This window comes from Pristiophorus japonicus, chromosome 3, assembly GCF_044704955.1.
Source record: "Pristiophorus japonicus isolate sPriJap1 chromosome 3, sPriJap1.hap1, whole genome shotgun sequence".
Lineage (NCBI taxonomy): Eukaryota > Metazoa > Chordata > Chondrichthyes > Pristiophoridae > Pristiophorus > Pristiophorus japonicus.
The window spans coordinates 266,534,390-266,558,821 of NC_091979.1; the positions used below are offsets into that span (position 1 = coordinate 266,534,390).

General features: G+C 44.3%; 1 protein-coding gene across 5 annotated transcripts in view; it reads left to right on the forward strand.

Annotated features, from left to right (window-relative positions):
* The window catches only part of inpp5f (inositol polyphosphate-5-phosphatase F), a 271,778-nt gene that overhangs the window by 211,875 nt on the left and 35,471 nt on the right, over positions 1-24,432 (forward strand). For 3 of the 5 annotated variants that reach the window (XM_070876665.1, XM_070876663.1, XM_070876664.1), the window contains 6 exons: positions 11,190-11,307; positions 13,026-13,224; positions 15,871-15,942; positions 16,122-16,195; positions 19,378-19,506; positions 22,045-22,132. In XM_070876665.1, coding sequence (XP_070732766.1) covers positions 11,190-11,307; positions 13,026-13,224; positions 15,871-15,942; positions 16,122-16,195; positions 19,378-19,506; positions 22,045-22,132 — 680 coding nt within the window. The remainder of the gene's footprint in view (positions 1-11,189; positions 11,308-13,025; positions 13,225-15,870; positions 15,943-16,121; positions 16,196-19,377; positions 19,507-22,044; positions 22,133-24,432) is intronic. The other 2 variants (XM_070876666.1, XM_070876667.1) reach the window with 2 other exon arrangements.

The following is a 24,432-nucleotide window of genomic DNA, read 5'->3' on the forward strand; positions in this document are numbered from 1 at the left end:
ATTATTGTTACTTAACTGCTGAAGTACAGAATGAATATCGAGGCCCTGAAAATCTGTGCTGATTTATGGTGAGAACAGGGGATAATGCAGGTAGGTAAATGGGTTTCCGTCCCATTGGATTGCGCTGTAATTTGCAGTTTGGATGGAAGGAGCATTTTCCTCTGTCCACCCCTTCACCAGCATGCCCATGCGAATAAAGTGCAAGTCCTAAGGTGTCCCAGTAACGTTCATCTCACTGAGCTCGGTGCAACTTGTGAACAGAGAAGAGAAAGCATCGCCATGTCATGAGCAGATCCGCCCAATGGGAGTGATCCATTTAGAGGTCTACATCCTGGACAACTTTTGTTTTCGCACTGCTGAACAGTACTTCAGAATTTCAGGGTGAGACACACTCTAGTCACCAGTTCATTTGCAACCCCCACCACACAGTAAGAAATCCTCTGTTTGGTATCTTGATGGAGGAGGGTAACCGATCAAAGCAAAGGATGAGGAACTGTGCATTTTCTGAATTCGATTCACCAAGGAAACCCTTGCTGGACGATGTCATGGTGATTTCTGCATGATGATCTGCAGCCCAGTCCTGGCTGTCAATAGTCCTCATGGCTCACCCACTGGCTCCTTCCAAGTTGCAACCAGCGACTTCTGCAACTTCAACCAGGGTGCAGTCCAGGCCTGTACATGATAGGTCATCGATCCCATCTTCGAGAGCTGGGGGATTTATCCAATTTGTGATGACTGATTTCCAGGTATCAGTTTGATGGGCCTGTTAGTAATTCCAGAATTCAGGCAGCAGTCAATAGCACCCAGGGTGCACTGTGGCCTCACTGAATTTCCCGAGCAGGTGATGATTCTACTCCATCCATGTTCAAATCGTTGATGAGCAGTTGCAACGACTCCTGCATATTGATGCCAGGTTTTCAGGGGGGAGTTGTAAACCTTTCATGTGGAGCTCTAGCCTCCCAGCTCTACTCAGGAAAGACAGTGAAGTGTTACGATAGCTTTTCGGAGACCCAAGAAAATTAGGAATGGGAGCAGGAGTAAGCCATAAGGCCCCTCGAGCCTGCTCCGCCATTCATTAAGATCATGGCTGATCTGATCATGGACTCAGCTCCACTTCCCCATCCGCTCCCCATAACCCTTTATCCCCTTATCGTTTAAGAAATTGTCTATTTCTGTCTTAAATTTATTTAATGTCCCAACTTCCACATCTCTCTGAGGCAGCGAATTTCACAGATTCACAACCTGTGGAAGCATCCTCTCTGCATCCACCTTGTCAAGCCCCCTCATAATCTTATACGTTTCGATAAGATCATCTCTCATTCTTCTGAATTCCAATGAGTAGAGGCCCAACCTACTCAACCTTTCCTCATAAGTTAACCCACTCATCCCCAGGATCAACCTAGTAAACCTTCTCTGAACCTTCCACAGCAAGTATATATTTTCGTAAATATGGAAACCAAAACTGCACGCAGTATTCCAGGTATGGCTTCACCAATACCCTATTCAAGACTTCCCTGCTTTTATACTCCATCCCCTTTGCATAAAGGCCAAGATTCCATTGGCCTTCCTGATCACTTGTTCTACCTGCATACTATCCTTTTGTGTTTCGTGCACAAGTACCCCCAGGTCCCGCTGTACTGCGGCACTTTGCAATCTTTCTCCATTTAAATAATAACTTGCTCTTTGATTTTATTTTTGCCAAAGTGCATGACCTCACACTTTCCAACATTATACTCCATATGCCTAATTCTTGCCCACTTACTTAGCCTGTCTATGTCCTCCTGCAGCCTCTATGTCCTCCTCACACATTGCCCTTCCTCCCATCTTTGTATCATCAGCAAATTTGGCTACGTTACACTCAGTCCCCTCTTCCAAGTCGTTAATATAGATTGTAAATAGTTTGGGTCCCAGCACTGATCCCTGCGACACCCCACTCGTTACTGATTGCCAAGCAGAAAATGAACCATTTATCCCGACTCTCTTTTCTGTTTGTCAGCCAACCTTCTATCCATGCTAATATATTACCTCCAACTCCGTGAACTTTAATCTTGTGCAGTAACCTTTCGTGGGCTCCTTGTCACATGCCTTCAGGAAGTCCAAATACACCACATCCACTGGTTCCCCTTTATCCACCCTGTTCATTACATCCTCAAAGAATTTAAGTAAATTTGTCAAACATGACTTCCCCTTCATAAATCCATGCTGACTTTGCCTGACCAAATTTTGCTTTTCCAAATGTCCTGTTACTGCTTCTTTAATAATGGACTCCAACATTTTCCCAACCACAGATGTTAGACTAACTGGTCTATAGTTTCCTGCTTTTTGTCTGCCTCCTTTTTTAAATAGGGGCGTTACATTTGCAGTTTTCCAATCTGCTGCGACCTCCCCAGAATCCAGGGAATTTAGGTAAATTACAACCAATGCATCCACAATCCCTGCTGCTACTTCTCAAGACCCTAGGATGCAAGCCATCAGGTCCAGGGGATTTATTTGCCTTTCGTCCCATTATCTTACTGAGCACTGCCTCCTTAGTGATTGCGATTGTGTTAAGTTCCTCCCCCCCCGCACCCCCATAGCCCCTTGACTATCCACTGTTGGAATATTGTTGATGTCCTCTACGGTAAAAGCTGATACAAGATACTTGTTCAGAGTTTCTGCCATCTCCATGTTCCCCATTACTAATTCCCTGGCCTCGTCCGCTAAGGGACCAACATTTACTTTAGCCATTCTTTCTTTTTATATAGCTATAGAAACTCTTGCTATCTGTTTTTAGATTTTGTGCTAGTTTACTTTCATAGTCGATCTTCCCTTAATTTTTTTAGTCATTCTTTGCTGGCTTTTAAAAACGTCCCAATCTTCTGTCCTCCCACTAGTTTTGGCCACTTTGTATGACTTGTTTTTAATTGGATACTGTCCTTTATTTCTTTAGTTAGCCATGGATGGCTTTCTTTTCTCTTGCACCCTTTCCTCCTTACTGGAATATATTTTTCTTGAGTTGTGAAATATCTCTTTATATGTACACCACTGTGCATCAGCCGTCCCACACTTCAATCTGTTTTCCCAGTCCACTTTAGCCAACTCGGCCCTCATACCTTCATAGTCTCCTTTATTTAAGCTTAGTACGCTGGTTAGAGATCCAACTTTCTCACCCTCCATCTGAATTTGAAATGCAATCATGCGATGATCACTCATTCCTAGAGGATCCTTTACTAGGAGATTGTTGATTAATCCTGTTTCATTACACAGGACCAGATCTAGGATAGCCTGCCCCTGGTTGGTTCCATTACATACTGCTCAAGGAACCCGTCCCTTATGCATTCTATGAACTCTTTCTCAAGGCTACCCTGACCAATTTGATTTGTCCAATCAATATGGAGGTTAAAATCAAGTGCCTATCCAAGTACCTTTTTAAATGTTGGGAGGGCTTCTGCATCCACCACCCTTCCAGGCAGCGAGTTCCAGACCCCCACAACCCACTCCGTGAAGAAGCCTCCCCTCAAATCCCCTCTGAACCTTTCACCAACCAGCTTAAAACTATGCCCCCTTGTAATTGACCCCTCCACCAAGGGGAATAGGCCCTTGCTATCCACTATATCCAGGCCCCTCAAAATGTTACACACCTCAATGAGGTCTCCTCTCCGCCTCCTCTGTTCCAATGAGAACAAACCCAACCTATCCAATCTCATAGCTAAGATTCTCCATTCCAGGCAGCATCCCAGTAGATCTCCTCCGCACCCTCTCTAGTGCAATCACGTCCTTTCTAATAATATGGCGACCAGAACTGCATGCAGTACTCCAGCAGTAACCACAGTATTATACAATTTAAGCATAACCTCCCTGCTCTTGCATTCTATGCCTCGGCTATTCCGTATGCCTTCTTAACCATCTTATCCACCTGGCCTGTTACTTTCAGGGATCTCTGGACAAGCACTTCAAGGTCCCTTTGTTCATCTACACTATTAAGTGGCCTACTGTTTAATGTGTATACCATTTCCTTATTGGCCCTCCCCAAGTGCATTGCCTCACACTTCTCTGAATTAAATTCCATTTTCCACTGCTCTGCCCACCTGACCAGTTGATTGATATCCTCCTGCAGCCCATGACTTTCCTCTTCATTATCAACCACACAGCCAATTTTAGTGTCGTCTGCAAACTTCTTAATCTTACTCCCTATATTCAGATCGAGATCATTGATGTATACCACAAAAAGCAAGGGACCCAGTACTGAGCCCTGCGGAAGCCCACTGGAAACATCCTTCCAATCACAAAAACATCCATCAACCATTACCCTTTGCTTCCAACCTCCAAGCCAATTTTGGATCCAACTTTCCGCTTTGCCGTGGATCCCATGGGCTTTAACCTTCGTGACCAGTCTACTATGTGGGATCTTATCAAAAGCTTTGCTAAAGTCCATATATGCTACATCGTATGCACTACCCTCCTGGTTACCTCCTCCAAAAAATTCAATCAGTTTAGTCGAACACGATCTTCCCTTAACAAATCCATGCTGACTGTCCCTAATTAATCCTTGCCTTTCTAAATGTAAATTTATCCTGTCTTTGAGGAGTTTTTCCAATAATTTTCCTACTGCTGAGTTTAGGCTGACAGGCCTGTAATTACTCAGCCTATCCCTATCTCCCTTCTTAAACAAGGGTACCACATTAGCAGTCCTCTGGCACCATGCGTAAATCCAAAGAGGACTGGAAAATGATGGTCGAGGCCTCTGTTATTTCCTCTTTTACTTTGCTCAACAGCCTGGGATGCATTTCATCCAGGCCTGGGAACTTAACTACTTTCAAAGCTGCTAAACCTCTTAATACCTCCCCTCTCTCTCTCTCTCTCTCTCTCTCTCTCTCTCTCTCTCTCTCTCTCTCTCTCTTTATTTCATCCAGAATTTCACACTCCTCCTTGATAACAGTATCTACATTGCCCCTTTCCTTTGTGAAAACAGACGCAAAGTATTCATTAAGAACCACACCAACATCTTCTGCCTCCACACAAAGATTGCCCTCATGGTCTCTAATAGGCCCTACCCTTTCTTTAGTTATCCTCTTGCTCTTAATATATTTATAGAACATTTTTGGGTTTTCCTTAATTTTACTTGCCAAGAATTTTTCATGCTCTCTCTTAGCATTCCTAATATCCTTTTTAATTTTGCTTCTGAACTTTCTATATTCCTCCCAAGATTCTACAGTATTTAGTCGTCGGTATATGACAAGCTTCCCTTTTTTTCTTTATCCCCCCTGTAAGTCCCTAGACATCCAGGGGGCTCTAGAATTGTTATTCCCGCTCTTTTTTTTTCTTTAAGGGCACATGTTTGGCCTGAACCTTGCGGATCTCCTCCTTGAATACCTCCAACTATTCCGACACCGATTTACCTAAAAGTAGCTGTTTCCAGTCCACTGTGGCACATCACTCCTCAACTTGGCAAAGTTAGCTTTTCCCTACTTTGGGACTTTTATTCCTGGTCTATCTTTGTCCTTATCCATAACTAACTTGAAACTGACTGAATTATGGTCACTGGCACCCAAGTGCTCTCCCTCTAATACCCCTTCCACCAGCCCAGCTTCATTCCCCAAAACTAAATCCAAAACCGCCCCCTCTCGTGTTGGGCTTGTTACATACAGACTAAAAAAAGAGTTCTCTTGAATGCATTTTAAGAATTCCGCACCCTCTATACACTTCACACTATATTTGTCGCAATCAATATTGGGATAGTTAAAATCCCCTACTATTACTACCCTATTGTTTTTGGACTTCACAGAAATTTGCCTACATATTTGCTGCTCTAACACCCTCCCACTGCTTGGGGGTCTATAATACACGGCCAGCAGTGTGATCGCCCCTTTTTATTTTTCAATTAGACCCATATGGCCTTATTTGATCCCTCTAACATCATATCCCTCCTCACCACTGCAATAGTTATTTAAATCAATACTGCGACACCCCCCCCCCCCTTTTTACCCCCCCTCCATCTTGTCTAAAAATCCTGTAACCAGGAATATTGAGCTGCCAAACCTGCCCCTCTTTCAGCCATGTCTCCTGTAATGGCTGCAATGTCATACTCCCAAGTGCCTACCTGTGCTCTTGGCTCATCTGCCTTATTTGCTATACTCCTTGCATTGAAGTATATACCATTCAGCACAGGAAGACCTCTTTGATTACTAAAGAACCCTTGTTTCCTCTGTCTTACCGATTCACTTTCTAAATTCTTGCTATCCAATTTCAACTTTACTTCCTTCCCTATTGAATTTGTTCTCGGGTTCCCATCCCCCTGCCAAGCTAGTTTAAACTCTCCCCAACAACACTGGCAAAACTCCCCATGAGGATATTGGTCCTGGTGCTGTTGAGGTGCAACCTGTGCAGTTTGTACAGGTCCCAATGCCTTGGGGAAACAAAAGCCCTTCCTCATACACCAACTTTCCAGCCACGAGTTCATCCACTCTATCCTTCTATTCTCATACTCATTAGATGTGGCACTGGTAGTAACTCAGAGATTATACCTTTTTGAGGTCCTACCCTTTAATTCTTTTCCTAGTTCCCTGAATTCTTCCTGCAGGACCTCATCCCTTTTTCTACCTATGTCGTTGGTCTCGGTATAGACCACGACCTCGAGTTGTTTACCCTTTCCCCACCGCCCCCCCTCCCCAGCCCCCAGGATGCCCTCTGTCCGCTCTGTGACATCCTTGACACTGGCACCAGGGAGGCACCATACCATCCTGGAGTCACGTCTACGGCTGCAGAAACTCTTCTCTATTTCCCCTAACTATTAAATCCCCTACCACTACAGTTCTTTTATTCTTCGCTCCCCCTGTGCAGCTGAGCCATCCATGGTGCCTTGGACTTGGCTCAAGCAGCTGCACTCTCCAGAGGCACCATCGCCCTCACCAGTGCTCAGAAGAGAATGTCGGTTGGAAAGTGAGATGGACTCACGGTGGGGTGGGGAGGAGGAGGGGGTGGGGGGGGAAACTCCTGTACGACCTGCCTAGCTTTCTTACTCCATCTGGTGGTCACCCACTTCCCTTCTGCCTGCATGCTTTTAAGCTGCGGGGTGACCACCTCCTGAAACATGCTATCCACATAGCTCTCAGCCTCGCGGATGCACAATCTTGACTCCAGCCACCGCTCAAGCTCCGAAACACGATGCTCGAGTAGTTGAAGCTGGAGACACCTCCTGCACACATGGTTGTTTAGGCCGTGCGACGTGTTGAGGACTTCCCACATGCCGCAGGATATGCACTCCACAGGACTGAGCTGCCTTGTCATCCCTCTAATTAGACTTATCTAATTAAAAAGAAAAAGAGGGAGATACTTATCAATCAAACAACCAACCACTTACCTGCCCGGATGAGGGCCATGAGCTCCTTGCCAGGAGTGAACTCTTCGCCTACCTTTGGCCCTCCTGCTCCTCGGACTCCTGGTCGACCGAACTCTCTGGCCTCCAGAACTCACCGAACTCTCGAACTCTCTGGCCTCGGACTCCCCGAGTTCGGGGCCTCTCGGGTCGGGGCCGCTCAGTGCTCGAATTTTAGTCTAGTCCAACCGGTAAAAAACTAAATTGTCAAAAGGAACAGAGATCTGGAAATTCAGAAGCTTAAACCACTAAAATTACCAACACAAGTTGAAAATAGAGTTAAGATTAACAATGATCTCCCGTGCCCTGTCGGGGAGCGCCTCGCGCATCTACCCCGTCACAGTGTAGCCCTTGCTTCCATGGCACATGGCCCCACTTCGACTGCCAAATCATCAGTGGAACTTCACTGCAGTCGGGCCCATTCATTAACTAGAGTGGTTATTGAGAGGACTATAGAGCTTTAGAAGGCACGGTTTTGTGGCCTTAAGTGTGGAGGGGCACTGCAGTACGGTCCTGAGCAGGCTCCTCCTATCGCAGTTTCTTGCCGAGTCCTTCATGTCTTGGCTGTGCATGGAGTCCTAGGAGTCCCATCAGCTGCTGAAGAGGTTAAGCAACATCAAAATCAGCCCTGAGGATCGAACTCTTCTGCGAAATTCATAGGGAGATTATTAGTAATACATGCTCCTCAGATTAAAGTGGTACCCAGCTGTCTGGCCACTTCCAATCATTCCATACTTAAGCATCTGACTTTCTGGCCCCCATTAACAGATCTGTCGTGTCTCCCCAACCAGATCTCTCAATACCTCTCAATAGCTCATCAAACAACAGAACCAAAGAGCAATCATACGGCACAGAAGGAGACCATTTGGCCTATCGGGTCTGTGCCGGCTCTTTGAAAGAACTATCCAACTAGTCTCTTCCCCATAGCCCTTCAAGTATATAATAGATTTATTTTACAGTAAGTGATCAAACTTTCTAAAATGTCCCTTGGTTGCTGAGATGTGCTTTCCTGTGCCAATCGAGAAGCAGTAAGAGGTAGTTCGCTTGGTACAAGAGCCTCTTGGGATCAAGATTGCCCTTGTTTCATGATCACTGTACTAGGAAGGACCATTTGTGGGCTTCATCTCTTTTGTAATTTGCTCGGGATGGTCGATTTAATGATTCCCATTCGATCCTGAGTGTGTGTCTCCTGCAAGTTAGCACCAAGTCTCTGAAAGCTAGAATTCAGGGCTGCAGTTTATGCTTCTGATGCACCAAGTTGACCTGAGACTCTGCTGCAGGGGTGCGGGGGAGGAGGAGGACAAGACGGTTGCAAACTCCAATGCAACTATACGACGTGCTCCATGAATATCTGCAAAAAAAAAAAGGAAAAAACAAAGAGCGATGAGAGAGAGAGGTGGACATGGGCTCAAGTGTTACATGGGAGTAGGCTGGTTATAGTCATCCGTACAGTATTCCGAAACACATTTTTACCCCCTCATCATCATTATTATCATTCTTTCCCCCGCCCCCCCTCATTATGCTGTGCGGAAGAAGAGGAGATGAGTTAAAAATGAATTAGAATGGATGCTGAACAAATCTAGTGCATCAATTTGGAGTGTCATTCATTTCTGTTCCAAATTGAGCCAACCTGAAAAAATGATCCAAGTGAGGACTGTCATTTACTATCTTGTTGTGCAATAAATTCAAATCTGAAATCTTAACCTGAAATCTGAAACCTTTTGATCACCAAGTGTAAAAACACAAGGAAAAATGGCTCAACCATGGTTAACAAAAGAAATTAAGGATAGTATTCGATCCAAAGAGGAGATATACAACGTTGCCAGAAAAAGTAGCAAGCCTGAGGATTGGGAGCAGTTTAGAATTCAGCAAAAAAGGACCAAGAGATTGATTAAGAGGGAAAAATAAGAGTATTAGATTAAACTTGCAAGGAACATAAAAACCGACTGCAAAAGTTTCTACAAGTACGTAAAAAGAAAACAATTAGTGTAGACAAATGTAGGCCCTTTAAGACAGAAACGGGACAATTTGTAATGGGGAACAAGGAAATGGCAGAACAATTAAATAAATACTTCGGTTATGTCTTCACGGAAGAAGACACAAATAACGTCCCAGAAATGCTCGGGAACCAAGGGTCGAGTGAGCAAGAGGAATTAAAGGAAATGATTATTAGTAAGAAACTAATGGGACTGAAGGCAGATAAATCCCCAAGGCCTGATGATCTGCATCCCAGAGTACTAAAAGTGGTAGCCATGGAAATAGTAGATGCATTGGTTGTCATCTTCCAAAATTCTATAGATTATGGAGCAGTTCCTGCAGATTGGAGGGTGGCAAATTTAACCCCACTATTTAAAAAAAGGAGGGAGAGAGAAAACAGGGAACTGCAGACCGGTTAGCCTAACATCAGTAGTGGGGAAAATGCCAGAGTTTCTTAAAGGATGTGATAACAGCACACTTAGATAATATCAACGGGATTAGACAAAGTCAACATGGATTTATGAAAGGAAAATCATGTTTGACAAACCTACTGGAGTTTTTTGAGGATGTAACTGATAAAATAGATGAGGGAGAACCAGTGGATGTAGTGTATTTGGATTTTCAGAAGGCCTTTGATAAAGTCCCACAAGAAGTTAGTGTGCAAAATTAAAGCACATGGGATTGGGATAATGTATTGGCATGGATTGAAAATTGGTTAACTGACCGGAAGCAGAGAGTAGGAATAAACAAGTCTTTTTCGGGATGGCGGGCAGTGACTAGTGGAGTACCACAGGGATCTGTGCTTGGGGCCCCAGCTATTCACTATATATAAATGATTTGGATGAGAGAACCAAATGTAATATTTCCAAGCTTGCTGACGCACAACTAGGTGGGGTTGAGGAGGAGGATGCAAAGACACTGCAAGGCAATTTAGATAGGTTGAGTGAGTGGGCAAACACATGGCACATGCAGTATAATGGATAAATGTGAAGTTATCTACTTTAGTAGGAAAAACATAAGGACAAAGTATTATTTAAATGGTAATGGCTTGGGAAATGTCGATGTACAGAGAGACCTGGGTTTCCTTGTACACCAGTCATTGAAAGCAAACATGCAGGTGCAGCAAACAGTTCGGAAGGCAAATGGTATGCAAGAGGATTTGAGTACAGGAGCAAAGATGTCTTACTACAGTTATACAGGGCCTTGGTGAGACCGCACCTGGAGTATTGTGTTCATTTTTGGTCTCCTTACCTAAGAAAGGATATACTTGCCATAGAGGGAGGGCAGCGAAGGTTCACCAGACTGATTCCTGGCATGGCAGGATTGTCATATGAGGAGAGATTGGGTCGACTAGGCATGTATTCACTAGAGTTTAGAAGAAGGAGAGGGGATCTCATTGAAACATATAAAATTCTGACTGAGTTGGACAGACTGGATGCGAGGAGGATGTTTCCCCTGGCTGGGAAGTCTAGAACAAGGGGTCACAGTCTCAGGATACAGGGTAGGACATTTAGGACGGAGATGAGGAGAAATTTCTTCACTCAGAGGGTGGTGAACATGTGGAATTCTCTACCACAGAAGGCTGTGGAGGCCAAGTCACTGAATATATATTTAAGAGGGAGAGATATAGATAGATTTCTAGAAACACAATGCATCAAGGGGTATGGGGGAAAAATGGGAATATGGTGTTGAGATAGGATCAGCCATGATCATATTGAATGGCGGTGCAGATTTGAAGGGCCGAATGGCCTACTACCTCTCCTATTTTCTAAGTTTCTAAAACCATATGAAGTAATTCTTATAAGCTCCCTAAGCAGAGGAGTGTGTGTATAATTCTTGTGTTCCTTTTTAACGATAGGGCGACTTTACAAGAACTGGAGAACGAAAGCTTGCAGGAATGATGAAAGATGGCTATAACTCTGCCAATCGATATTACCTCAATCGCTTCCGTGACGCATATAGACAAGCTGTCATAGGTAAGAGACAACCTGTAATGTAACTTTAGGAGCAATAGGAAACCTTTACCAATATATAATGAAAAGTGCAAGAAAATTCTGCACCCAAATATTTCCAGTGGGTTTCATTTCATTTTTTTCTTAAAAGTTGAAAATAAAGAAACTTGCTCCTGGAAAACTATTAACAGACCTCTGTGTCAGATGAACAGAAGTTAAATCTATTTTGTACCTTTCAATCTTTAACCAGTTGTAATATTCTAGACTGCATTAAAAGCAATAGGACATTAAATTTGTGCCACAGTGCATTGGAGCATCAACATGCCACCTCACCCTCCCACCCATCGCATTGTGCTAGAAAACCCATTACCTACACGGCAGCTTCTCGTCAAAGTGACGTGCAGATGTTGGGCGAGCTGCAATTTTCAGATCCATTTCTCATTGGTAGAAACCTTGTCATGAGTCATGACCTCCCTGTAGCCCATTATTTTTATACCCCTCTCTCTCTAACTTTCCTGTACCATGTAGCTATCAATTCCCTGATTATCAATCCAGGCTGGCAATCTGTTTCCAAGTTCCTGCAGCACAGACCACCATTAGGGCCACTGATTTTTGTTCCTTTCCTTTACGGGGGGGTGGGGAGGGGTGGTGGTGGTGGTGGTGGTGGTGGGGGGGGGAGTGCGCGGCGACCCAAACATCTGATTCCTGTAAAACTGGCCAGAAACCCATATCTGATTCCAATACATTGAGTTACGAGTTAGCCTATCATCACTGTTAACTTGTGCACTAAAATGCCTGCAACTGGGGATGGCTAACAGAGATGTGGAATTTACCATTGTATTGTATTGAGTGTTTACAATATCTAATGCTGTTCAATCTGCCATGGCATTACACACGGAGTCGCGATCAAGTGTGGGCTTGAGGCAACGTTTCCTCCCAGCTGTGCAACCTCACTGTTCTCTTGCCAGTCCTGCGTAGCCTGGGACTGGCTTTTTCCATGTTAAATTCCGCGCATGCCTGTGAATGGTCCATGCAGCCCCTTAAAGGGACCGTGCACCCAAACTAAAAAAAAATTCGGGGAACGTTGGTTAGAGGCTGAGGGATATTTGGACCAGGGTGAGCAGATGCAATTGAGTCTCTATTTTAAAGTCAAATATTGTGTTTTTGTATTTCAATTGTACACATTCTGGTGTCCACATTTAATGGAATCTCCTTGTGTAAACTCACCACACTGTAATGACACCCTCCAGGCAGAGGTGGTGCTGCAGGAACTCGAGGGGGGCAGGGTGCAACTCCAGCCTGACCAGTCGACATAGGCAGTTTCCATTATAAATCTGGATATAGAAATTTATAACCGGCAAAGTTGAGATGTGCAGAGATTCAAATATAAATGGATATTATAATGGGTTCCCTTCACCCTCCTAAAACAACTTAAATAGGGCTATTGAACGCACAACTTGGCTTTCAGTCAGGGTCTCTCCCTCCTCAAAGCTTTATTTTAGGGTTTTCTAGTCACTTAACCCATGGAGGCTGATTTCCATGATGTCTGACCATGAAGCCAAGTATTTAGCATCTGTCTTGGTCATTACTAATTGTTGCCAAATGAATATTGATTTTCTGTTCTGGTGGTTACACGATTCTTGTCTGTTTTATTTATATATATATATATATTATATCTCATTTCACTGTCGGTTCTGTGTTTAAAATGCACTTGCTGTTCAGTAATGCCACTCTTTAATTAGATCCGATGCAGGGCATCCCAGTGACTGAAGATCTCTACTCCATCTTCAGTAAGGAGAAAGAACATGAGGCCTTGCACAAACAGAACCAGAGGAGCCAGCAGGAACAGATCAGCCTCCTCTTGCAGAATTACATGAAGCTGCTGTTGCCCAGCGATGAGAAATTCCACGGAGGCTGGGCTGTGATCGATTGTGATCCAAGGTCTGTAATCCCACAATGCATCCATCACGGAGAATATTCGCTTCACTCTCCGAAATTAAATATTGATGAATCTCAATTGGTCATTCTTGATTAGATGTAGAAAATGGCTGCACCACAATATAAAACTGTTGCACACGGTACGTGGCACAGGAAAATTGACGGTTGAGCTGGTTATTTGAAGGCTGGATTTTTAACCTTGTTTTGAGATGGCCTTTAACTCTGTTTCCTGGCATCTGGTTGCACTATGTGCTTGGAATGGCAGCACGTGTCATGACAAGAAAAACTCCAGCCATTAGACACATTTGGTGAATGTTGGGGGTAAAATGCATTGCACACTTGTTGAATGTCGAGGGACAAAAACTGAGACTGTTTATATATTTTTTTAAAACATAAATTTTTAATTGAAAATAATCAAGGCTCGAAGAACCTGCATGTTCTAAGAGAAGGAACATTTGAACGGATTGTGATGTTTAGCAACCTCGTGTGCTCCCTTACTCTGGCTTCTGGAAAAAGGCTCTTTACTCTCCCGAGAACTGCGGGTCCTGTTTTACAATCTTTCAAGGTGATGACGCACCTCTGAAAATAAAAATTCACATCAAATATGTTGAACAGTTGATGGCATTTTTTTTTTCTGATATATTTGAGGGTTAACATTGCAGAGATTTATGGTGCTAGCAGCTTAAAACCATCCTTTATTCAGTATGTAATTGTGTACTGAACCACCAAATGAAATATTTTTGTACCACTACTAATATGCTGGATTGATTAACCATGGATGGTACTTGTGTTGAGAGGGCATATCTCCCTTGGTGGCACAGCTGATTACACCATTGTGTTGTGGTGCTGGATTTATGGTGGTAGGTTTGAGACCACATGTAACTGTGTGTAAGGAGAATGGAGAAGGCTAGCGCTCTTGGAGGAGGGGGAGAAAGTCAGAGAGCAAATCCCAGTCACAACAACTGACTTGGTCATATATTACACAATTGACATTTATTTCTGTAGTGTTACACTTCTGGGCTTGTTAATGGTTTTGAAAACAACACAAATGATTTCTAGTGCCAATTGTTCAGTGTTCCTTCCAAATAAATAAGGACCAGGTACATTAACTACATTAAATGCAGTTGGGAATTGGTTGTCATCTTACTAGAATTTTCAAACAAACTGATCTTGTACATATAACTGGAAGTGTAGAGATAACTTGATGTAACTACTTCAATGATCATTAAATAACTTGGTCGAAGAAAATGTTCAGGTATTTCTGCTTTAACAAAATAGCCGAGACAACACAAATGTAATTCCTCAGACGTCGGTTCCATTTCCACTCTCGGGTTCTGTTTGTGGCTGGCTTCCTGCCATGAGGTTTTGGCATGGTTTGAACTGTGGAAGCTTTGCCCATCATATCCATCATAGGCAGTCCCTCGGAATTGAGGAAGACTTGCTTCCACTCCTGAAGTGAGTTCTTAGGTGGCTGAACAGTCCAACACGAGAGCCACAGACTCTCACAGGTGGGACAGATAGTCGTTGAAGGAAGGGGTGGGTGGAACTGGTTTGCTGCACGCTCTTTCCGCTGCCTGCGCTTGATTTCTGCATGCTCTCGGCGATGAGACTCGAGGTGCTCAGCGCCCTCCCGGATGCACTTCCTCCACTTAGGGCAGTCTTGGGCCAGGGACTCCCAGGTGTCAGTGGGGATGTTGCACTTTATCAGGGAGGCTTTGAGGGTGTCCTTGTAACGTTTCCGCTGCCCACCTTTGACTCGTTTGCCATGGAGGAGTTCCGAGTAGAGTGCTTGCTTTGGAAGTCTCGTGTCTGGAAAGCTTTGTACTAACTCAATGTGTATTGATAAGTCTACCTGGTTATGCACCGAAGTAGCTGAATTTCACTCTCTGATGAGGCTGCGCTTTGATTCCGAGTCCCCTGGACTGGGACAGTCTGGCACTCTCCTGCTCGAACTCGTGGGCTATCTGCCAAAATAGATTTTGCTTGAATTGAAACTAAGAGCTGACAATCATGTTTACTTAAAAAATTAAATGTTCAACAACCTGTGTAAAAGAACTTACTACTTTGTTTCCCAAATTGTGGAATGGTTATTATTTTATTAAGAACTTGTGCCAAGGCACCAAAGCAGTTTCATTTTTGCCTTTTAAATGTGATTGAAGTAGAATGAAATGGATGTCCAAGCGCACGACTGGTGCATTTAGTTGTAGCCCTGAAGCAGATCTCTCCCAACCTGGAGACCTGTGTCCACCTCTCGCTCTCTACTGACGCTGGAGGCAGTCTGGGTTAACGCTCTTCACTGGCTGATCTCAAGTTGAAAAGAATCATGTGCAGGAAGAGTCCCTTCTGTGCTCTGCTGTAGCCCTGCCTGATGGGACTAGTTGGGGAGGGTTCCGTGGTGTGATATCTTTGCCCTTCTGGTTGAGGTTGATACTTTTGATACTGGACTATTTAAAATAAGTGTAGAAATTATTTGTTTCTTTGTCAGTAAATACAAATTTCAATTTTGAATACTCTCATTGAGACCTGTTATGTTTTCCAAGTGTGCATGTTCTAGTTGAAGCGTTAAGTACAGTTTCTGTGATCGGAAAGACATGAGTGTTTCCATAGGAAATAATTCATATTGCTTGAAATTATTAATTTTTTTTGCAGTCTTATTGATGCCACCCACAGAGATGTTGACGTCCTCCTCCTCCTCTCCAACTGTGCCTACTATGTGGCCTAGTAAGTAAATGGCCAGCTTATTTAAAACTCGTTAAATGTTGCCAAAGATTGTTTCACAACCAGGCTAATAAAATCCATAACTGACGGTTGCTAAGCAACCAATGAGCGAATGTACAATTGTTCCCGTGTGTAATTAGCTGGCTTAAAGTCTGACACTTTGTCTCTCTCCTCATTGGTAGCTACGATGATGAAGTTGATAAAGTGAACCAGTATCAAAGACTGAACTTGGAGGATTTGGAGAAGATTGAAATCGGTGGGTTGGTTTTACTGCTGCTGTCTGATTCTCATTCTGCCGTCTATTGTGATGAGTGTACAGTATTCGTCATTTAGCATTGCTGCAGCTCGACTTCCCATCCGACTTCGAGCAGCTCTGCACCTGAGCTTCAGTCTGCCTGCGGCTCCTTGCTGGGGCGATTACAGATTGATCCCTACAGGTTTTGTTGCAGCACATCCCTGTGCATGCTTCTGATTGAATATTAAAATATATATATATATATTAAGCAGGGAGTGAAAATACCTCTTCTACCTGGGCTCTAATTATAAATATAAATATATATATATTTCATACTTTTGTATGTTGCAGTTTTCAGTAACACCTGAGGGCAAGGATCTCACTCACTCTTTCACTTTGCAATGAGAGTTTCATTTAATAAAAACATTTTATATTTTCAACAGAAACAACAATGTAAGACAAGTTACGTTTCTCTATCAAATTGTCCGTATTTATGTGAGAAACTGAAATCCCTAATTCTGTTGTGGTGCACTGGTCATGGACAGTCGTGTAATCTGCTACTAGTTTTAACTTTGGGATTGAATGTTCTTGCTTTCTGATTTTGGCCATGAGCCCTGAATAAGGGGTAAATTCAGCATTCCACAGAGATGAGTTAATCCATGAAAGTTGATCTTTAGACGTCTAACTAGTCTGGGCGCAGCACGGATTCCTGTTCCCACTGCTAAACAAGATATAATGTGAGCAATTTCTAGCTTTCCACACTAGTCTCCCACTCATTAGATAGATATTCCTCCTCTCCTCTTCCCCCCCCCCTCCCCCCACCCCCGGCAGCCATGTGATCATCTGGGAGACGCAATTACCCAAGGCTAATAATGGAAAATATACTCTGGAAAATTCCCCTCCTCTCCGACCCCCTCAGGCGATTGAATCTAGTCCAGGAGATCACACGGACCAAGTGTTGTCTACAAAGGACTTGCCTTCTGATATGATCTCTTCTCCAGTCAAGACCAGCCCAGCTCCCCCTTGAAGGCGCACCAAGCAATGCATACTTGTGCACCATCATCATCATAGGCAGTCCCTCGAAATCGAGGAAGACTTACTTCCACTTTGAAAGTGAGTTCTCTGGTGACTGTACAGTCCAATACAGGAGTTACAGTCTCAGTCACAGGCAGGACAGACAGTGGTTGAAGGAAAGGGTGGTTGGGGGGCCTGGTTTGCCGTACGCTCCTTCCACTGCCTGCGCTTGCTTTCTGCATGCTCTCGGCGACGAGACTCGAGGTGCTCAGCACCCACCCGGATGCTCTTCCTCCACCTTGGGCGGTCTTGGGCCAGGGATTCCCAGGTGCCGGTGGAGATGTTGCACTTTATCAAGGAGGCTTTGAGGCTGTCCTTGAAAAGTTTCCTTTGCTCACCAAGGGCTCGCTTGCCGTGTAGGAGGCGCGCACTTTGGGAGTCTCGTGTCAGGCATGTGGATGATGTGGCCTGCCCAATGGAGCTGGTCGAGTGTGGTCAGCGCTTCGATGTTGGCCTGATCGAGAACACTGACGACGGTGCGTCTATCTTCCTAGTAGATTTGCAGGATCTTGCGGAGGCAGCGCTGGTGGTACTGAAGTGCTTTGAGGTGTCTACTGTATATGTATATAACTTGTGCAGCATAGTCTCACAGTAACACAGCTGTTTCCTTCATCTATAGGGAAACCATGCAGAATGTCCTCTCTGATGCACTTGGTCACATAACTCCTACTGTTTTAGCAGGTGACCTGCAGAGTACTTGTATCTTTCTTTTCCTCAAGTCATAACCTGATTTAATTTATCCATTGACGTCTTTTGAGCTTTTGAATGCCTTAAAGTGTTTACTTGTAGAGCTCAACCACTCCCAAAAGCCCAGACGTTTGCCCAGAGCTTTATTTTGTGAGCAAAATTTTGATTGTGCAATCTGAGCAGGTGCTGTATACCTAATCCCAGGATGCATTAGTACCGTTCAAAAAGAAAAAGAAAGATTTGCATTTATATAGTACCTTTCACGACCTCCGAATGTCCCAAAGTACTTCACAGCCAATGAAGTGCTTTTGAAGTCTAGTCACTGTTGTAATGTAGGAAACACGTCAGTCAGTTGTATATTTTTTCTTCAGTGTCTAGCAATGTCTGCACTGCTGTTTTTTCAATTATTTCAAGAAAAGCTAGAGGACACGGTTCAAATGCTGGTAAAATGTACATAGTGTTGTAGTTTAAAATTGCTGTGTGTCTTTGTGCATGTGAGATAGTGAGGAAAGTTGTAGCTTTTGTTTTGTATTCTGTGTACTTCGAAGTGTATTAAGATGAAAGTGAGCTGGAGACTGGGGTCAGAAAGGAGTGTTTTTATGCGAATAGTTCCATTTTCAAAAGAACAGCTACATTTTGAAGCCACCTAATAATGATCTCATCTGTATTTTAAGTTAACTTTGTGTATAGCTGTGCGACATAATTGTAAGTACTAACACCTTTTGGACAATGTGAGGAGACAGCCGAGTATTCATAAATTTCAAAAATGACTGAAATTTGAAAGCAAAAAAGATTTTGAGGAAAATAAATGGAGTGGAGGATAAAACGGTGGGATGGATGGATGGATGGCCGGTTATGAAGGACTGTGGAGCAATATTGTCTTTAAGGTGTTGCACGGCCCATTCAAAATACCGCACATTGAAAAGCCGGCAGCGCGGGTTGCCCGGAGCATGGGCTGGCTGAGTAGCTACAAGGGAACATTGCTATGGAGTAAAGGTGAAGGAACCTGGTGGCTGAGCAGGCAGTTCAATGGGGGGAGAGTTAGGGTAGTGATGGGAGAAAGGAGGTAGTGTGACACCAAAGGTGTAGGGGACGTAATGGGAGTAGAAGAGGACAGGGAAGTAAAAAGACTTGAGGGGAGAAAAAAAGCAGGAAGGAAGAGAAAGTTAGAAGCAAAAGAGGAGGGAAAGCGATACAGCAACACGAAGACAACAGATAGGTAAGAGAGAGACCATTTTCTCTGACTTACTGTGTGCAACAGCACACCACAAGAGATTGACTAGTTTCCCGTAATTATATTTTCACTTGCGTGCAAAATGTGAAGACACTGAAATGTATTGTATACAAGATTTAATGATCTTGTACATACTTCTTTATAACCGGTAGTGATGAAAGTAAGTATTATAATGGTTTGTATATTTTTTTTTTTTTTTTTTACAAAGGTCCAGAACCAACTTTCTTTGGGAAGCCCAAGTTTTCTTGTATGAGGCTACATTACAAGCACAATGGAACTAGCGGATACTTCCACACACTCCGAGCTGTCACACGAAACCCCGAGGAGGATGGCAAAGGTACGAAGGTTCTTTGCTAAAGCTGCTTCTGCCATCTCAAAAGATTGGTTTAGTCAATTCGTCACTCTGGTGCTGCTATACATGTGAGGTGTTCTCTCTGATTGGAAACAAATTCTGATTGATCATGATCCCTAATTATACACCGTCCTATAAAAGATCCTTGAATGCTACAATACACTTGTGACATTTTTATCCAACATCAGTATTTCTTCAAATTCAAATAAACACAGCTCTGCAGCAAACACGTCCAGGAGTTGATCTTTGTGTTCCTGCGATGTACAAGACCAGATATCAATCAGTTTTTCACCTGACGTTCACTGGACATTTTACAGTGATTATCAATGCTTAATATTAAAACCAGCTGTTTATTTAATTACAATGAAAACGTTCTTAATCCCTACTGCAAAAAAAACCTGCCTTCTGTTTAGTCAGGCATGCCAGGCAACCTGTCCAGGCCAGATCCAAGACCACCCCAACCTCTGTCGTCGAGCTATGGTACGCGGACGACGCCTGCGTCTGCGCACATACAGAGGCCGCACTCCAGGACATAGTCGGCGTATTTACTGAGGTGTACGAAAGCATGGGCCTTACGCTAAACATCCGTAAGACAAAGGTCCTCCACCAGTCTGTCCTTACCGCACAGCACTGTGCCCCAGTCATCAAGATCCACCGCGCGGCCCTGGACAACGTGGACCAATTCCCATATCTCGGGAGCCTCCTATCAACAAGAGCAGGCATCGACGACGAGATCCAACACCGCCTCCAGTGCAGCCTTCGGCTGAGGAAAAGAGTGTTTGAAGACTAGGCCCTCAAATCTGCCACCAAGCTCATGGTCAACATGGCTGTAGTAATACCTGCCCTCCTGTATGGCTCAGACATGGACCATGTACAGCAGACACCTCAAGTTGCTGGAGAAATATCACCAACGATGTCTTCGCAAGATCCTACAAATCTCCTGGGAGGGCAGGCGCACCAACATCAGCGTCCTCACTCAGGCTAACATCCCCAACATTGAAGCACTGACCACACTCGGATCAGCTCCGCTGGGCAGGCCACGTCATCTGCATGCCAGACAATAGACTCCCAAAGCAAGCGCTCTACTCTGAGCTCCCTCACGGTAAATGAGCCAAAGGTGGGCAGCGGAAACGCTACAAGGACACCCTCCAAGCCTCCCTGATAAAGTGCGACATCCCCACTGACACCTGGGAGTCCCTAGCCCAAGACCACCCTAAGTGGAGGAAGTGCATCTGAGAGGGCGCTGAGCACCTCTAGTCTCCACGCCAAGAGCATGCACAAATCAAGTGCGGGCAGCAGAAAGAGCGTGTGGCAAATCAGTCCCAACCGCCCACCCCTTCCCTCAACGACTATCTGTCCCACCTGTGACAGAGTCTGTGGCTCTCGTATTGGACTGTTCAGCCACCAAAGAACTCACGTCAGGAGTGGAAACAAGTCTTCCTTGATTCCGAAGGACTGCCTATGATGATGATGATGACCTAGCCAATAGGTGGACTTGAGTAGCTTAAGGTGATGCATCTGGAGGTTCTGTCTCTTTGTTGCCACTATTCTCGCCTGCCAGTACCTATCCCCCATTGGCCATTCTTCATGTGTGAGCCTTTGAAAGACGTTTTACATACGAACATAAGAATTGGGAGCAGGAGTAGGCCATTCGGCCCCTCGAGCCTGCTCCGCCATTCACTAAGATCCTGGCCGACTTTCTACCTCAACTCCACTTGCCTGCGCTGTCCCCACATCCCTCAATTTCTAAAAACCTATCAATCTCTGTTTTGAATATAAAGACTAAGCCTCCACAGCCCTCTGAGGTAGAGAATTCCAAAGATTCACTGCCCTCCTGAGTGAAGAAATTTCTCATCTCAGACTTAAATGGCCGACCCCTTATTCTGAGACTGTGACCCCTGGTTCTAGACTCCCCAGCCAGGGGAAACATCCTCCCTGCATCTACCCTGTCAAACCCTGTAAGAATTTTGTATCTTTCAATGAGATCACCTTTTTTGATTATGGAGGTAAGGGGCATCACAGCTAAGCCTGTCTTCACTCAAAATCAACTTGTGCACTTTACTGCAGGAGCTTTGGTTAGCGATTTAAGAGTAGGAACATATGTTTTAATGACACCCTGCTGCTGTTCTTCACACAGTCTGGTGAACCTGCCTAAATATAGTGCCCTAATCTCAGCTGGGGCAATACTGAGGATTGTGGGGGAGGAGAAGGTGGCAGGGAGATATACTGGGCTCAACATCCCATTGCAACTAGCCTGCCTGCTCTTGTGTTAGAAAGGTAGAAAAACAGCCATGATTTCTGTCCCTAATGGGGTGTATTTGGAAACTTAGTTGAGACATTAGACTTTCTCAGGTGTCATACTCACTGTCACAGTGTGCATATGAATCATGGACACTTGGATGAAGTGCTAATGGACTGTGGAGCCACGACCTGAGAAAGGAATCATGAAATGAGGCGAAAAAAATCTCTCATGTAAGATCTTCCGGCAAGAAATGCTTGACTGTCTCTTTAATTGGTTTGCAGACACCCTTCAGTGCATTGCAGAGATGCTGCAACTTACAAAGCAGGCCCTGGGAATAGATGTGTCAATTGTGGAGAAGAAGTTAGAGAGGTGAGTTGGAATTGGGATAGCTTTTTATTACCTTGTTCATGTTACCTGCGCGAATGGGCAGAAAGTAGAAACGGCAGGAAAATTGACTCAATTTGAAACGCTTTCATGTTCTCAAGCCTCTACTAGAATGACTGCTGTACTGATTTCTAATTCTGCTTTCATAATTGCCACTCATGAAAAATTGTTTTTTTAATGAAAAGAAGTTTGTGAACTTGGAAATCAATCATAGAAAATAAAGCTCATTTGGCTCATCAGCCTGTACCTGTGCTAGACCTTTCAATTGAAGCTATCTACTCTCATTCCATTTCCCTGTCCTTTCCCTGCATCCTTTTTATATTCTTTTTCAATACTTAACCAATTCTCTCAAACAATGTTACGGTCATCATCTCAATAGCCACTTGTGGTCAAACATTTGCTTGGAATAATTTCTTCTTGGGCGGTCCCTCGTATCGAGGATGACTTGCTTCCATGCCAAAAAAGGGAGGAGTTCACAGATGTTTCAATGAAGGACCTAATATTCCAGGTCACGAACTACATGTTTAAGGGTGGAAGATGCTTGTGTGTGGATTTTTTTAACGTGTGGTGGCCGTTGCACCCCAGCCACTACACGGGCTTGACAGAGCTAGGTCTTGGTTCAGTGTCAAGGGTTAACCAAGATGACTGGAGACCAGCTCTGCTGCATGGACCTAGGGCGCACACATTGCAGTGTGGGCTGGCTCGTGCTGCCCCTGGGCCTTCTCTTCTGGGCCCCGAACTCACGCCTCTCCTGGGACCCGATCACGTTGCTCCACGATCACCCGCCATTCCTGCGGCTCAACCTCTCCGCTCCTGCTCTACCTGCCCACGCTCCAATCAACGACCTGGACCTTGGTGATGTCCAATCCAGTCGCTCTCTTGCCAGCCGTCGCTCTCCAGCACGCGCTGTACCTTGAAGTAGTTTGCTCCTTTGAAGGCCCTGACCTGCTGATGGTCCTTGCAGGTCGATGCAATATAGATACAACAAGCAGGACTGACCAAGGGCTTGCAGCCAAGACAAATGATACAAGAGTCAATCAGTCTCTTTGCAGCCAATCCATTTTGCTTCCTGTTGTAACGTCAAACGCAAATACAGACGGAGTACGTGACTGGGGTTACGTGCTCACTTTCATAGCATAACCAATCTAAGCCGACTGAAACCCAACCTCGCCCGGAATTTATGGTGGGTACGAACAGCGAATGAACAGCGTTCGCTGTTAGTATCCCTTTGAAACTGACCGCAACTTCAAGATTTAGCGCATGCGCATCTAAACATGACGATCTTGAAGTTGCGGTCTGTCATTCACTGCTCCAATACAAACTGTGTTGTGGGGCTCCTCGCCTCACCAGCTAGTAATCACTGCGGTAATATCGCTGTTAAATACCCCATTAAAAGTTAGACCCTTTTGGTTTAGGTGTAGCTGCTGTTTTGACAGCGTATTGACTGCTAAACAAACATTATGGCCCTGAAAAAACAAATTTTAATTTTATGGCACCTCAAATTTATTCATGTTTTTAAAAAAAAAAACATTAAAATGTTCAAGAAACTTTAAAAAAAAAAAAAAAATTATTTGCGCTGATTTCAACTGCACGTTGGAAAGCTGAACTTCTCACCAGAGATGGTGTGATCTTTGTGGGAAGCTTGCTTTTTGGGCCAGTGGTGAATGCCTTTGCTTAGCTGCTGAGTGCGAGTTAAGGGCCATTACATGTTCCAATAACTCTCTGTAATGAGGAAAATATTATGGTGATAATCTGGAGTCGATGCCCCCTTGTTACTGATTTTCCAATCTGTGGAAGCATGCTTTCTAATTACCCACTCAAAACTTCTCATAATTTTGAAACTATTTTTATACCCCTCAACCTTCTCTGTTCCAATGTAAAGGCTCATTACTACAGCTTCTGATTTCTGATACCATCATAATGAATATTTGCTGTTCCTTTTCTATGGCACAATATATTTCCTATAGTGGGGTGGTGCTCAGAATTACATGCAATACTACAGATGTGGCCCACATCACTCCCTTGCTTTATGTATGTAGCTCTAACCCCATTTTGCGCTTTATGAATTTTTTTTAAACTTGCATTGTCACCTTTGAAAGACAAGTGTATTTGTACCTTCCACCACTCTGAGCATCCTACCATGTCGGGTACACTTCCTTTCGCTGTTCTTCCCAAAACACACTACTTTACCGTTCTCTCCACTGAACTCTCGTCGCCCCATTCCACTAACCTGTCTCATAGAAACATAGAAACATAGAAAATAGGTGCAGGAGCAGGCCATTCAG